Source organism: Acomys russatus, chromosome 6, assembly GCF_903995435.1.
Source record: "Acomys russatus chromosome 6, mAcoRus1.1, whole genome shotgun sequence".
Classification (NCBI taxonomy): domain Eukaryota; kingdom Metazoa; phylum Chordata; class Mammalia; order Rodentia; family Muridae; genus Acomys; species Acomys russatus.
In genome coordinates this window covers 88,904,870-88,920,391 of record NC_067142.1, presented here as the reverse complement: position 1 = coordinate 88,920,391, position 15,522 = coordinate 88,904,870, and the positions used below count along the sequence as shown (strand labels likewise).

Genomic DNA, 15,522 nt, shown 5'->3' with positions numbered 1-15,522 from the left:
GGGCAAAAAACTTGCATGCTTTCTGAATTTAAAATTTTATTCATGATATGTAGGTTGTATTTGTACATTTGTGCATATATGTAACAGTAATAATAAAAGGAAATGAAGCTGTCAACTTGAGCAGGGAGACGTGTGAGGACTTGGAGGGTGGGAACTTGGAAAGGGAGGGAGAAAGTGATGTAATTCTATTTCAATTGAGAATATTTTTTAAATGTTAAGCTCCCAAGGCCACATGCATGAGGCCCTATAATGTGACTATGAAGAGAGAAGGAGGGAGAAAGACAACATATCCATTTCCTTTATAGACCTTAAATTAAAAAATTATCAACTCTGGATGTTTCTAGCATTTTCCATTGTATTTTTGTGGCCTTTGTTTTTATGCATTCTTAAACTCTATCACAGTTGTCTGTGGATGCATCTTCTCTTCCCAGCCATTGTATCCATGCAGGGGAAGCACATCCTTGTGGCATTCTAGACCTCACATATATCTGCATGTGCCATGCAAGCAAAGCTTAGGTACAGCCAGTTTGAGGTTTGGAAAAAATGCCCTTTGATCCCCTTACAACGTGAAAGAATGAAATAATCTAATGAGTTCTTAAGTCTTTGTCTATCTGTCATTTATCAATCTACTATCTATCTATTTATCTACCTATCATCTGTCTGTCTATCTTTGTCTTCTGAAGTCGTGAGATATTTCCTTGTGGACTCTCAGGTTCTGGCAGAGCATGAGGCTTTCTGCCTCATAGCATTAGGATATCGCAACTTAACATGAGAGCTTCCTGCACCCAGGAGCTGTTTCCTCACTGACGGAGTTTGTGACTTGAATATAAAATGTCTCCCTCTTCCCCCCATAAGTTCATGCATTTGAACATTTGGTTCACAGATAATGGCATTCTTTTGGAATGTTGTGGTACTTTTAGGAATTGGAGCCTGGCTGGAGAAAATGGGTCTTGAGGCAGGCTTTGAGGATTTATAGTGTGGCCCCAGTTGCATCCACTTTCTGCCTCTTGACTGTGAATCTAATGTATCGCTGCCCACACCCTTCCTGCCATCTTGCCCTACCATGATGGACTGCATCCCCTCAATCTATAAGCCAAGATAAACTCCTCATCCCTTATGATGCTTCTTGTCAGGTTTTTAGTCCTAGAGACAACTGAAGTCACTAAGACTGAAAGAGGATAGACAGACTAAGAAAATGGAAGGGCATGGAAAAGAAAGAAGGCTCCATGCCAGGATACAGTGTGAGCCTTTGCCAACTGAGAATCCAGAATTTGAGCACAGTTGACATTTGTTATGAAGGCTGCCTACATAGAGGCAGAATTCTTTATATAGACTAGTTTCAAATAAGAATGTTAAAATAGCTATGAGTCATGGCTTAAGGACTAAGCACATACGACCTTCAGGAATGACCTCTTTCCATTCCTAGATATACACATTTTATTTCCTAGGACTCTCCTAAGGAAGAACCTCCGTTTATCAAAAAAGGCATGTCCTAAGCACCTATGCAACTCTTTTCTCCCTTTCATCTTACCATGTTGTAATCCTACCCAAGATACCCCAGGATCTACCCTATAATCTCACTAACCGAAAAGAGGGGAAAACCTTTTTGAGATATAATTTGAGAGCTGCCAAAAATAATAGCAACCAGTGAGGAACTGAAATGCAGTGATGAAGAAATAAACCTGTTTTTTAGGATTCCAAGTTTGTGGGACTGTAGTAGTCTTGTGAGAAAACAAGTGAAGTTAATCCACTAGAAAACCAACCACCTCGTGCAGGAGCTTGATTGTTGTCAGCTGAAAAGATCCCATGAACAGACTCTGGGAGGAGATATATCAATGAGCCAGAACTGGAGGCAGGGCTTTTTGGAGACTTGGGATGGTTTTTGCTGTTCATCACTCCACTTTGAGACACTCCTAGAGAGAACTACTAAAAGGAAGGCTTTGGGGCTCCGGCTCCTGCTGAGGTTCTGGGTTCTGGTTACTCCAGGTTCCAGCAGAAGAAATCCTGCTGATTATGCCAGGAGAATCGCTCCTCGGAACTGATATCCTTACGGTTTTGTTATGGTGTTCCTTAATCCTGTTTTCCTATTGGTTTGGTTACTCAGGTTATAAGTGATGTATGCTCAGTTAATAAGTTGCAATAAAATATATTGGTTAAGAAAATTGAGCCTACACAGCTCTGTCTTGTGAAGTGCACACACACACACACACACACACACACACACACACACACACACATACATCTCTGTGGGTAGCTTGCCTAGTGCCGCTCTATCTCTAATGCTTAAGTCTATAGAGAGTTTCGCCCTGAAAACATTGAGCTCTGCTTCACACTGGCTCACACTGAAATTCTTTCCTTCAGAAGAATCATTCCATCTTCACTTGTGTGGAAGTCTGTGAAAAGAACTCCTTGGGCTGCTGTAGGAAGCAGCACAGAGCAGCATCTCTGGTCCACACACCCACTGCTACGGATGATATAGTGAGGTATCCCAACACTGTGGCCATCATATACATCTTTTTATTTGTTGTCATCCTTTTTTTTTTTATGTATATACATAATGAACTGCCTGATGTTGAGGTTCATTATGAAGGAAAGAGACAACACTGTCTCCAGTAGTGCAGCCACTGGTCAAGTAACCCCATGTTCCTGTAGATAAATCTTCACATGCCTTATTGTAAGCAAGCCAATACAACTTGCTGAGTCAGTCACACACACACAAAGACATGACTATAGAAGGAGAAAAGGGGAGAACGGTGGGAGAATAAGTGGGACAAGAGAGGATAATACAGAATGAATGTAATCAAAATACATTGTATACAAAAATAATGTTGTATACTTATGTGAATATGTGATCCTGGAACTCAATGTACTAATAAATAATAATAAAAGAAAACATTCTTAAACCTAAGTACTTCATTTATATAACCTGTACCTCAATTTTAACAAAGATAGAAGAAATAAAACATATTTTTATATACTGAGAGGGTTGAAGCAAGGCTTAGGAGAAATAAACGGGACACCCAAAAAGACACAATAGATAAAACAACATCACTTTTCCCCCTAGTGACAAAAAAGAGCAGAAAGTGACCTTATCTCAGTGGGATGTTCTAATGCAATGCTGGCGTCAATCCTCTCCAATCTCAACCATCCTTACCAACGTGGTTAATTAACTATCAGTGGGCAGAGGCCCCAGAGCCCAGACAGAACTAATAAACATGTCCCTGTGGGATGGGAGTCCAGGGATCCCTGCTTTCTAGCCCTACTGCCAGTGAAAGGAAAGATAGCTTCCCCTTTCTGACTTTGGCACAATAACGGTAGTAAGATGTCGTGAGTGCCAGATGCTGGATGCAGTCTATTTTGGTTCAAGCATCAACATGGTTGCATTTTCCTAAAAAATTATTTTGCCTGGATGTGTGTATGTGTCTTCACATGAAATCATAGAAAAAGTACAGTAGTCATGTCCAGACAGCGCCACTGATGCAGAGAGCCTCGGGAAGTTCACAATGACATTCCTACTCACAACAATGCTGAGCCCTAAAGACCGTGCTTTCAAATGAGCATAAGCTGTCAACTTGCTCTCACTTCTCATGCTGTGAAGATCAGGTGGAGGCTCCATTCAGGCCAGAAGCTCCCGATCATGGGGAAGCCTTGGCTGCCCAGGAGTGACAGACTCTGACCTGACCACGGTAAGTCCTGGAACTGTTCTTCTATGGTCCAAGAAAATCTTCCATGTCTTAAAGAGTGAAGCCACATCTGGCACACGATGTCTTTTCCTCAACCAATTATTTAACCTGTCTGTGTTTCTCTTCACCTGCAAACAAAGGTAGAATGCAGCCATTGTATCTGGGTTACACAGTTGATGCAGAGTGCTTGATCACCTGGTGTCAGACAGGGCTCAAGATCCAGGCCTGGCCTTCCTGGCTGTGTAGTACTGGCCAAGTTGTTTCCACACTCTGGTACTGCTCCTCTGTAACAGGAGAATAATACTAGTGAATATTCTAGAAATGTAGCATGTGTAGACAGTTCTCAGCAGATGGTGACTAAGTCATGATGTTAACACCATCAAGAGCAGACATGGCAACGCATGCCCTGCACCTTCCAATGGTGGTCAGTCAAGAAAGAGAATGCATCCGTGAAAATGGAAATAACTGGAAGACTCTCAAATAGTATTTGAATTTTGGTAGTGTCTCAGAATTAGAAGATCAGGGGAATGGGGGGGTTGATTTGAAACAGTACACACACACACACACACACACACACACACGCACACAAACACACACATACACAAAGACAGTCAAAGAATGACAGACATTAAAGAATTTGAAAATAATAAACCCAAAGTCACCAGGAGAGAAAGAAAGCCAGGAACACAGGAAGTACAGCATTCAGGAGTTCACAGCGAAGGAGCCCTTGAGTTGCTTTTAGTATTTCAAGAATGCACTGCTATGGAGGATTCAAGGGATGGGATAACAATTGAGATGTGATATGAATAAATTAATAAAATATATTTTTAAAAAAGAATGCACTTCTGTAAGAACAGGATAAGAGAATTTATTATAAATTACCCATCTAAGAGTGATTTCCTCTTAAGGGATAGGAAGTGAGTGTGATCAGGAGAGGCTTGAAAATGGATTTGAAGACTCAAACAGCCATATGCAGAAATTATTAACAACAAAGCACTTAAAATTCAGAGAGAGAAAGCATGAGAGGAAGAGGGGGAGACTCAGAGTTAAGCTGCAGAAGGAAAGATGGCACAGAGCTTCCAGTCACACAGAGGGCACCTGTGAGGAGACAGCCCACCAATCCCCTCTGCAGGCCCCACCCCTCAGCCTGCAGGGATTCTGCCCCTCAGCTGTCACAGGGCCTGTCACTGCCTGCCACCTCCAAGGTTGGCCTCAGTGCCCCAGATCTCTTCTCTTTCCCAACAGTAGCATCACCTCCCCCAGGGGGCCACACTGTTCTCCTCAGCTCTGCCTTCCGCCCCACCCCCACTCCCCCCTGCAGTAGCTTTACTTCATGGCTTTCAGTTCTGGGGTCCTGTGGTGATGCTCAGTGTCTTCCAGCCTATGAGCTCTACCACGTGGTTTATTCACTTTGTCCAATATTTGAGGCAGAACCTTTAGCTTCATGATTTAATGTGGGCCACTACAATAAACAGATGAGTATAGTATGGTTGTGAAGTTTGACTGAGCCTATGCAAAAAAAAAAAAAAAAAAAAAGCAGTCCTGGTTGGATTATTTTTATCAGTTTAACACAAGCTAGAGTTAATCTAGGAAGAGGAATTTCAGTTGAGAAAATGCCACCATTGCTATGTCTATAGTCAAGTCTATAAGGTATTTTCTTGATTAATGGTGGGAATGTGTAGTCTACTGTAAGTGGTACCACCCCTAGGACGGTGGTTTGGGGTTCCATGAGAAAGCAGGTAGAACAGCCATGGAAAGAGGGCTAGTGAGCAGCCCCCTCCATGGCCTCTGCATCAGCTGCTGCCTCACTTCCCTCAGTGATGATGTGTGACCTGAGAGCTGTGAGCTGAAATCAGCCCCCTTTCTTCCCAGGTTGTTTTTGGCCATGATGTTTTAAGACAGCAACAAAGACACCTCCGAAGGTATTGGAACAACGGACAGCATGGACTGTGGGGTGCCCATGGGGTGACAGTACTATATCAACTATAAGTTCTTTGAATTCACTTCCTGTAAAGGGTTTGTTTCAGAGACCACACTGTTGTATGAAGGATCTTGATGCCAGCAACTTGTTCCCAAATGACTGGGAATAAAAATGATATTCTGAGAATATAGTGTAAGTGAAACTGTTTTTTAATGGCGAATCTTTTAAAAAGTTATACAGGAGCCTTTAGAACTACTCTGGTAGCTTTTCTGAATATAAACTTACTTAAAAAATAAAATATTTGAAAATGTATCTGAATAATATCAACCAAGAATCATGCAAGACTAAAACGCTACTTTGGATATCCCATATTTCAAAATTATAGAGCTGAGTCAGAGGGATCACAAGTCTGGGTTAATTCAGGACAACATAATCAATTTTATATCAGTCTCTCCAATGTAGCAATACTCTGTCTGGGGTGGGGGATGGAGGGATTAGGGGAGGGAGGGAGAAGGGGAGGGAGGGAGAGAAAGAGGGCAGGAAGGAGGGTGGGAGGAGTAAATTGTACTTAAGCTACCAATTTTTTTCCTTAAATGAAAAGAAAATAATTAAATGAACCTACTTCCGACATTCATTAGCAAACTGCATGGGTTTTAAAAAAGATTTATTTGTTTATTATTTATACAGTATTCTGCCTACATGTGAGCTTGCACACCAGAAGAGAGCACCAGATCTCATTATAGATGGTTATGAACTACCATGTGGTTGCTGGGAATTGAACTCAGGACCTTTGGAAGAACAGACAGTGCGCTTAACCTCTGAGCCATCTCTCCAGCCCTGCTGCCTGGAGTTTTTGGTCATTTTTTTTTTCTTTATATTGTAAGGCAGGGCCTCACTCTGTAGTTCAGGCTTTCTCAAACTCACAGACCTTCCTCCTTAAGCCAGCACAATCCAGGATAGCATTTTCTTTCTTTCTTTCTTTCTTTCTTTTTTCTTTTCCAATTAAAAAAATGTTTTTTGCTTTTAATTGTGTGTGTGTAAATATTCACACATATGCACAGGTGACTGAGGAAGCCAAAGGTGTTAGATCTCCTGGAACAGGAAGTGTGGGTAGTTGTGAGCTGGTAACATCAGTGCTGACAACCAAATTAAAATTTTCCAAGAATAGTTTGTGCTCTTAACCACTTAGTCATCTCTCCAGCCCTAGGATTCTGTGATCATAAGGAATTATGTCATTATAGTGTCAGAGAACAATCGCTGTAGGTCTAATACTTATTTCTTACAATTTTCCAAATACATATAATGGAAAGTTGAAGTAAGGGTTTTCACTTAGAGGGAAAATATTTGCTCTGATTTAATGAGCCATTTAAAGATTGTTTTATTTAAATTTTTTGTGTTTTGCCTGTATATATATTTGTGTACCAGTTTCACACACCTGGAAGATCCCTTAGAACAGCAGTTACACACAGTGTGAGCCCCGTCCACCCCCCCACCCCCCCCACCCCGTGTGGGTGCTTTAAATTGAACTCAGGTCCTCTGGGAAAACAACCAGTGCCCAGCCCCACAAGCTTTGTTTTCAAACAAGAACCCTAATGGATCTCACTGGAGATTACAGCATCTTGTGAGGGAGGATATCTCATCCATAGGCTGCATTTAAATCTCTGATCTAATCCTCTGCAAATTGATTAGAACACAAATGCTGTCACAAAGTAAGATAAATCCACACTAGTATTTCAGATCATCAGTCGGCCACAAGATTCACTGTCATTCCTCCCACACAGAAGGAACAACTTCAGCAGTAGGCCAGAGTTCAGATCAAAACATGTGCTTAGCAAATGTTTCTTGTGACAATAAAAATTATTGAGTGAACTCATGTTTTAAACCTGCTTCTTTTGCAATTAACCAAACAGCTAGAGACTCCAGTATGAAGATCCACTGGTTTCTCTCATTTCCTCAGGACCACTAGATAATTGACAGACAAGATAGCAGAAGCAGAAATGTCCAAATAGCAGAAGTTCAGGACACATTGAACTGGGATGGCAAGAGAGAACCTCCACTTGGATTCATAGCAGACACAGCTATGGTCAACCAGAGCTCCCCAGTGGGCTTCCTCCTGCTGGGCTTCTCTGAGTACCCACACCTGGAAAAGATCCTCTTCGTGGTTGTCCTGTGTTCTTACATCCTCACCCTCCTAGGAAACACACTCATCCTCCTGCTGTCCACACTGGACCCCAGGCTCCACTCTCCAATGTACTTCTTCCTCTCTAACCTCTCCTTCTTGGACCTCTGCTTCACCACAACCTGTGTCCCCCAGATGCTGCTCAACCTCTGGGGACCCACAAAGACCATCAGCTTCCTGGGCTGCTCTGTACAGCTCTTCATTTTCCTGTCCTTGGGAACAACGGAGTGCATCCTCCTGACAGTGATGGCCTTTGACCGCTATGTGGCCGTCTGCCAGCCCCTGCACTATGCCACCATCATCCACCCTCGCCTGTGCCAGCAGCTGGCCACTGTGGCCTGGGTGATGGGGCTGGTTCAGTCCATAGTCCAGACCCCTCCCACCCTCCGCCTGCCCTTCTGTCCCCATAGGCAGATAGATGACTTTTTGTGTGAAGTCCCATCTCTCATTCGACTTTCCTGTGGGGACACCACTTTTAATGAGATCCAGTTGGCTGTGTCCAGTGTCATCCTTGTGGTCGTGCCTCTGAGCCTCATCCTCGTCTCTTATGGTGCCATCGCCCGGGCAGTGCTGAGGATTAACTCTGCTGAAGCGTGGAAAAAGGCTTTTGGGACCTGCTCGTCCCACCTCATTGTGGTCACCCTGTTCTACAGCTCAGTCATTGCTGTCTATCTGCAGCCCAAAAATCCCTATGCCCAGGAGAGGGGCAAGTTCTTTGGTCTCTTCTATGCAGTGGGCACTCCCACGCTCAACCCTCTCATATACACCCTGAGGAACAAGGAGGTAAAGAGGGCATTCTTGAAACTGTTGGGGAAAAATGAGGACTCCAAACATACCTAACAGGGAAGTGTTTATGGTAGGGAGATGGCTGTAAGTTCCAGGCCATCTTGGCAGACACATTGAGACTTTTTGAACAAAACTGGGAAGCAGGGGGAAATGGCAATGAGAACAGGAATGACTGTTACAAGGCGAGAGATGCTAAGGGAACAGTGGGGCCCTGAGTTACCTACTTGTGCGTCTTCCTTCGTCTTCAGTTTGATGTAGGGCTCCTGTGCTATAGCACGGGTTGTTGTAACCGTCTGGGATAATCACTCAGTTGGCTTCACAGAACCCTGTCAATGGCAGCATTTCTAGCAGCAAAAACATTAGCTATCCCAGTTAGGAGCTTCATCTCTGACGGAGACATAGCCTCCAAATGAGTAGCCGGCTGGAACTTTCCTAGTGGACATTTTTCTTACAACTGTAGTATGGCTCTAGAGGCTGAGAATTCCTTTCCACCACTGATACTTCCGTACTCTAGAGTCTTGTAGGTCTGAGGTGCAAAGCCACAGTGCACCGGTATCACAGCTCTTTCCTGCCCTGTGGTCTGGCCGGTCACCAGTAAGTGGTTCTGTGGGGGAGAAAAAAAGCTCATCCCTGAAATTTGCTTCTCCTGTGGTCAAAAGCATTAGTGGTTTACTGCCAATGGTGCATATGTCGTTACTTTGAAGCGATGTCATGCCATGACCCAGACTCCAGACTCCTAACAATTTCAAACCTGTAAGCAGCCCTGGGTCTTTCTGGGTCTCTGTTTCCTACTCTCTGACTAACTGTTAAACTAATGCTTCTAGGACACTTACCCTCCCGGCTGACCCTTCTTAATTAAGACAATCTCCTTAAAGAATTCTGTAAGACAGATGTTCAACTTGATCGTGCTTAAAGATTAAATTAGACAATTGTCAGTAGTGGCAAATATTTTCAAACTCCGGTGAAAAATACTCCACATGACAAATTTTACAAACACGTGAAGACCCTGATACAAAGCACTTTGTATAAAATTTGCAGAATTTACACACCCTGAATGAAACATTCTGAAAGCTAAAAATAGGCTGCTTTTCAAAGCGCCTTACTAAAACAAGTCTTGGAATGTTATTTCTAATTTCACTCTTAAAAATAGAAGTTGAAGAAAAATGTTTTAAGCCTATTTAAGCCACAGTTTGTATTTTAGTAGCATAAGTAAATTTATAATCAAATTTAGGTAATGAGTTTTTGCTACATGTATCTTAAACCATGTTGTATCAATGGTTGGACTGCAATGTCTTTCTAACATTAGAGGGGCTAGTTAAACTATTTTGATTATTGGATCATTGAAAATGAGTTTCTGAAAAGTTTTGAATTTTGCTACTGGTTTCATGTGATAGGTTCTTGTCATATAGGTGTGTTCATGTGTATGCATGTGTGTGTGTGTGTGTGTGTGTGTGTGTGAGTATGCGCGTGCACACAAACCTGCATTTGTGTAGAGAACTTCTAGAAAATTATATTTTATGTGGGTTTGTATTTTTAACATTTTAAATATATTTTATGTATAAGTGTAAGTATGTGAGTGCATATATGTGTACCAGGTGTGGGTAGAAGTCCTCAGAAGCCAGAAAAAAAAAAGCATTGGATGCCCTGAAACTGGAGTTATAGGCAGTTTGTGAGCTGTGGTGTGTGTGCTGGAAACTGATTGTAGGTGCTCTACAAGAGAGAAAAAGCACTCCTAACTACAGAGACATGTCTCCTTTCCAAGTCCTTATATTTTTAAATATTTCATGTGAATCCTCATCAATTTTTCTAAACATATTTCTATAACTTTAACTATTTCTGGCAATATTTACATTAGAAAATGTTACCTTTTTCATATTCTGCAAAATTTATATTCAAAATAGGGGTTGGAGAGATGACTCAGCAGTTAAGAGCCCTGTCTGCTCTTCCAGAGGACCTGAGTTCAATTCTCATCAACCACATGGTGGCTCACAACCCTCTATAACATGATCTGGTGCCCTCTTCTGGCCTGTAGGTGTACATGCAGACAGAGCACTACTATACATAAAATAAATAAACAAATCTTTAAAATACATATATATATTATATATATATGTATGTATATATTCAAAATATTCCTGAGAAAGTGGTCATAGTCAAGTTCACAAGTTTTCCAATTCTCTTCCTCATATAAATCGTGTCATGTTTATATGACTAAAACCTTCTTTTTGGTCCTCATCTGTGCTTATTCCTCATGCCATTTTACCAGAGATCACCACAGCCATCCCCCTGTCCTAGTGGAGGCAAAGAATTGTTTTAAGACTCTGGGGAAATGACTGAGCAGTTAAAAGTACTTGTTGCCCTCCCAGAGGTCTCAGGTTCTGTTTCCAAGACACACATCAGGCAGCTCATAACCACCCATAACTCCAGCCCCAGGAGATCCTGAACTTTCTCTCTTCTGGCCTCTGTGGGCATCCCCCTTGCACAACACACACACACACACACACACACACACACACACACACACACACACTTTTTCAATTATTTAAAATAGAATTATCATAATAAATCAGTCCACATGGCATTAAAATGTTAAGCTATACAAACTCATATTGAAACAAATGAAACAAATTGTATGAAAACAAAGATAATAAATATCTAAACTCCTCATTTCCCAGTTGTACTTTTATTTATGTCCTGTGGCTACTTATCTCTTCGGAAACATAAGGCCTTGTCTGCATAAATCAGGGGAGGAAGAAGGGTGATCCGGAGGGAGGAGGACATACAGAAGGACAGATTGAGAGAAGACGGCAGGGTTAAAAGCACAAAAATCAATACATACTCTACCTCAGGCTTGTCTGACTGAAAGAAAAAAAAAGATACTGTCCACATCCCATTGGAGCACAGTTATGAAAGAGTTCTGACACAAACGTGAAGCAAAATTACTGTGTGAATTTACATCCACACCTGTAAATCTAAGCAGGAGTTTAGCCCTTCTTCATTACACTGTTTGAAATGAGCCCATTCAGTACACGCAAGACTGCACTGTGGAAAGTAATGTGGACCCTCACCATGGAAACCAGGCATCACCACCACAGCTGGAGCTATTCTATCCCATCATCTCTAAGACACTGCTGGATCTGGGGATGATTTGAATAGTTAGTTACATGGCTAAAGCAATGGGTCAACCATCCTTTGTATTTTGCTCAGAATTTTACGCAGTGATAATCTTTCAGATTATAACATTATTCTGCCTGTGTGGAGTGTAGGTTTGGGTTTTTTGTTTTCGTTTCAAGACGTATTTAATATGTATACAGTGTTCTCCCTGCATGTACAGCTGCAGGCCAGAAGAGGGCACCAGATCACATTACAAGATGGTTGTGAGCCACCATATGGTTGCTGGGAATTGAATTCAGGATCTTGGAAGAGCAGCCATGAGCCATGAGTCATCTCTCCAGGACATAGGTTTGGGTTTTTACCACTGCTACAACCGTCACTCACCAAACCTGTAGTGAGAATTTTGCTTTCTTTAAAAACAGAGAAATGGGCTGGGCATAGTGGCACATGCCTTTAGTCCCAGCACTTGGAAGGCTGAGGCAGGTGAATCTCTGTGAGTTCAAGGCCAGCCTGGTCTATAAAGCAAGTCCAGGACAGCCAGGGCTACACAGAGAAACCCTGCCTCAAAAAAACAAAAACAAAACCCCACAGAAATGTTATGTGACTATGATTTTGCTTGTTTGTTTTTTGTTTTTTAATAGTACCAGGTGTGGGATATGGGGCTGCTTCAGATTGTCCACAGCAGCTAACTGTGATTTGTCTTGTGCTCTGGCAGGGACATGACTTTGCTAGCTGAAGATAGCTTATGTTTGGAATTCTGGGGAATCTTCAGAGGGTATATATAAACGGCAGCTGCTGTTCCTGCTGATGGTTCCTGCTGATGCTGGCTGGTTGGAGAGATCTTGATGAAAAAGATCAAACTTGCCCCATGGAAGTCGATGTCGCAATCAGCAGGAAGTGCTCTAACAGTATCGATGGCCTCTTTCCTGTCTAACCTTCCTTCTCTCCTACCTCGTGTTGGGGACTTGGAAGGGATGGGGTAGTGTAGGGAGGTAGGAAAAAAGAACCCAATAAAGCAGGCAAAAGTCAGGCTATGCACACCAAGGAACCACTGTGAGACTCTGAAACATCATAACGGGAACATGGGTACTTTGGTAGTTGGCGGAATCACACAATTGAGTTATACATTCAGAGTTCAAATAATAATAATAATAATAATAATAATAATAATAATAATAATAATAATAATAATAATAAGGCCCAGGCATAACCATGGCCCTGATATGTCCACTTTCATTAAACTGGGTTAGTGGAACCTGTGCTCCCACTGTGGTGCTTTGTTTATGTTAGATGAGGGGGAGATAAATAGCCTAAGTCTTCTACAAGCCCAGGATTTGATCATCCTGTGCTATTACAGGATGGACTATTTCAGAGGAACTGAGCAGAAAGGGAAGAATTTGAGAGATGCTGACTGTATAGTCCTAAATGGATAAATGAAAGAATTAAGAGCAATGTCTGGGTGGGAGGGAGCAGATGTTGACACTGGTTATTCCAAATACTATCCTTCTGAGAGAGAGACAGTAGGTGAACTATTAACCTACAACAGTGGGGACTATGGCTGGCAGGTTTCCTCCAGAGTCCCATGCCCCCTCTATCATAGTTACTAGCTAATTAATTGTCTGTGGGCTGTGGAACCCTTGGGTCTTGGCTGAATTAATGAGCCATTTCTCCATACGACAGAAGTTCTGGGATCTCTCCACCAAATTCCATGTCAGGCATTCCACCACCAGGACCACTAGCAGGTGCTAACTTCTCCATACACTGGGGGGAAACTTATTTGTTTAAAAAAAAACTTGATGGTAGAGATGTCTTTGCCCTCCCTGGACTTCATATGTGCAATAGGAAAAGACAGTGGGTTGTGGCTGTTTACACAACTCTGGCTGCTTACAAATACATCCCCTTAGCTTCTTAATTTAAATTTTTTTGCTTCAACCTGTCACATTGAGAAGGTGTAGTAGGTATGTAGAGTTGTGAGGGTTACTCATAAGTGTGTGGACAAAGGCTAACAGCCTGGCTAGAGGGAGGCAGAGCCTGAGTTTGTAGCACTTGCTCCATTTGCACAGTGTAAACATTCCTGACAGAGAAGATTCTAGCTAACCATGGTTCTAAAACCTGAGGGTTTAATTATCAAGAGTTGCTGTGAGCTACCTCTTAACTCTCTGCATATACATGTACTTGGGTGCCTAGTGACAAACATTAGCAACTCTTACTGTTGCTAGAGATCTAGCCACCCACTCAGAGATGTGCAGTCTTATGTTTGGTTTTCTTCTTGATGTTCACCTGGGGACTAGACACCTACTGAGTTGGGCAATAGGCTGTTCCTGGCCAAAGAGGATATTCTCTGTTTGAAGGTAAGTAAAATGTTTTTCATCTGTGAAATGTCAGATGGGTGTTCAACAACCAAGCCTTGGGCTGGGGATGGGGGTGGGGCAAATGAAACCAGGGATTTGGCTTGTTTGCCTTTGTACTGTTATTGGAGGTTGCTTAAAAGAAAGAGAAATTTCAGTCTGTGTGTCTGTGTGTGTCTGTGTGTGTGTGTGTGTGTGTGTGTGTGTGTGTGTGTGTGTGTGTGTCAGTGCTTGCATAGGCCCCCAAAATGGGCATTGGATTCCCTGGAGTTGTGTGACATGGGTGTTGGGTGTTGGGAACTGAACTCTGGCCCTTAGCAAGAGCATCGAGCTCTTTTAACTGCTGGGCCAGCTCTTTTGAAATAAGCTATCACTCTGTGGCCCACACTGGCCTCAAGCTCATCATCCCCCTTCCTCTGCCTCTTGTGCTAGCACCAAAGGCATGTGCAACAATGCCTGACCCAACCAAGATGAATTTTTATCAGCCATAATGAGTCAGGTAGTTGTGTGGTTTGATTCCTTCAAGCTGTGAACAGGAGCAAAGCAAGGTCAACCACAGTTTCCCTTTCTGCATTTCTCAGAACATCAGGCTTGAGAAATGTTCTCCAGAATCCTGGTCCTGATGTCTGTTGAGTAGGTGAGCTGAAACATGTTATTTACCCTGAGGCAGTTCCGTCATTGATACAGCTGATAGAAAAGGTCACTGCAAGGATACTGTGGAAACCATCTGAGCAGAGAGCAGTCTACCACAACTGGTCCAAGGGAAATGCTCCGCAGGAATAAAATGCTAATAGAAAAAGGAATGATCTCCAGACCTTCATTGACACCTTCAGATGACCAACCCCTGTCCTCACTCATAGCACAATGTTGACACTCCAAAACTTATATAGACCAGTGTCAGGACAACAGCTGGGCTGCAGTGGCACACCTCTTTAATCTCAGCACTCAGGAGGCAGAGGCAGGCAGATCTCTGAGGTCGGGGCCACCCTGGTCTATAGATCAAGTTCAGAGCAGCCACAGCTCCACAGAAAAACTCTGTCTCAAAAACCAAAAACAAGTCTGAAGGCACAAACTGGGAGAAGCAGTGGCAAATGGAACAGCTCAAAAGAGAAAAGGGGGCAAAGTCGTTCAGGCAGCTAAAGTATATAAAGATTTTGAGAAATAAGGCAGAGAAAAGGAGGAAGGGAGTTGCCAAGTTAGATACAGAAAGTTAATAAGAACAGTGGTTAATGCATGAATGATTTGAGTGCCACTACAGTAACACTAAAAACTGTATATAAAGAAAGCCAAGGGTGCTTAGGCATTTGACACCAGCCTCCTTTGCCCAGGAAGCCACGGTGAGTGTCCACCTGTCCCACACCACATTCCTGGTTTCCTCTCAGCTATCAGGCACTATCTGACCTGGAGGAACAACAGAGGAGGAGAAGCTGTTAGGTGTGGGCCTGGAGAAGGAAACCAGAGAAACATCAGCCAAGCTTGTGTGTCCTGAGA

At 42.7% G+C, this 15,522-nt stretch overlaps 1 protein-coding gene across 1 annotated transcript; it reads left to right on the top strand.

Moving 5' to 3' along the window:
• The first annotated feature begins 7,684 nt into the window (after positions 1-7,684).
• On the top strand, positions 7,685-8,623 carry LOC127191053 (olfactory receptor 2H1). Its single transcript, XM_051148289.1, has one exon. It carries the CDS (start codon positions 7,685-7,687, stop codon positions 8,621-8,623), a length of 939 nt encoding a protein of 312 aa, XP_051004246.1.
• The last annotated feature ends 6,899 nt before the right edge of the window (positions 8,624-15,522 follow it).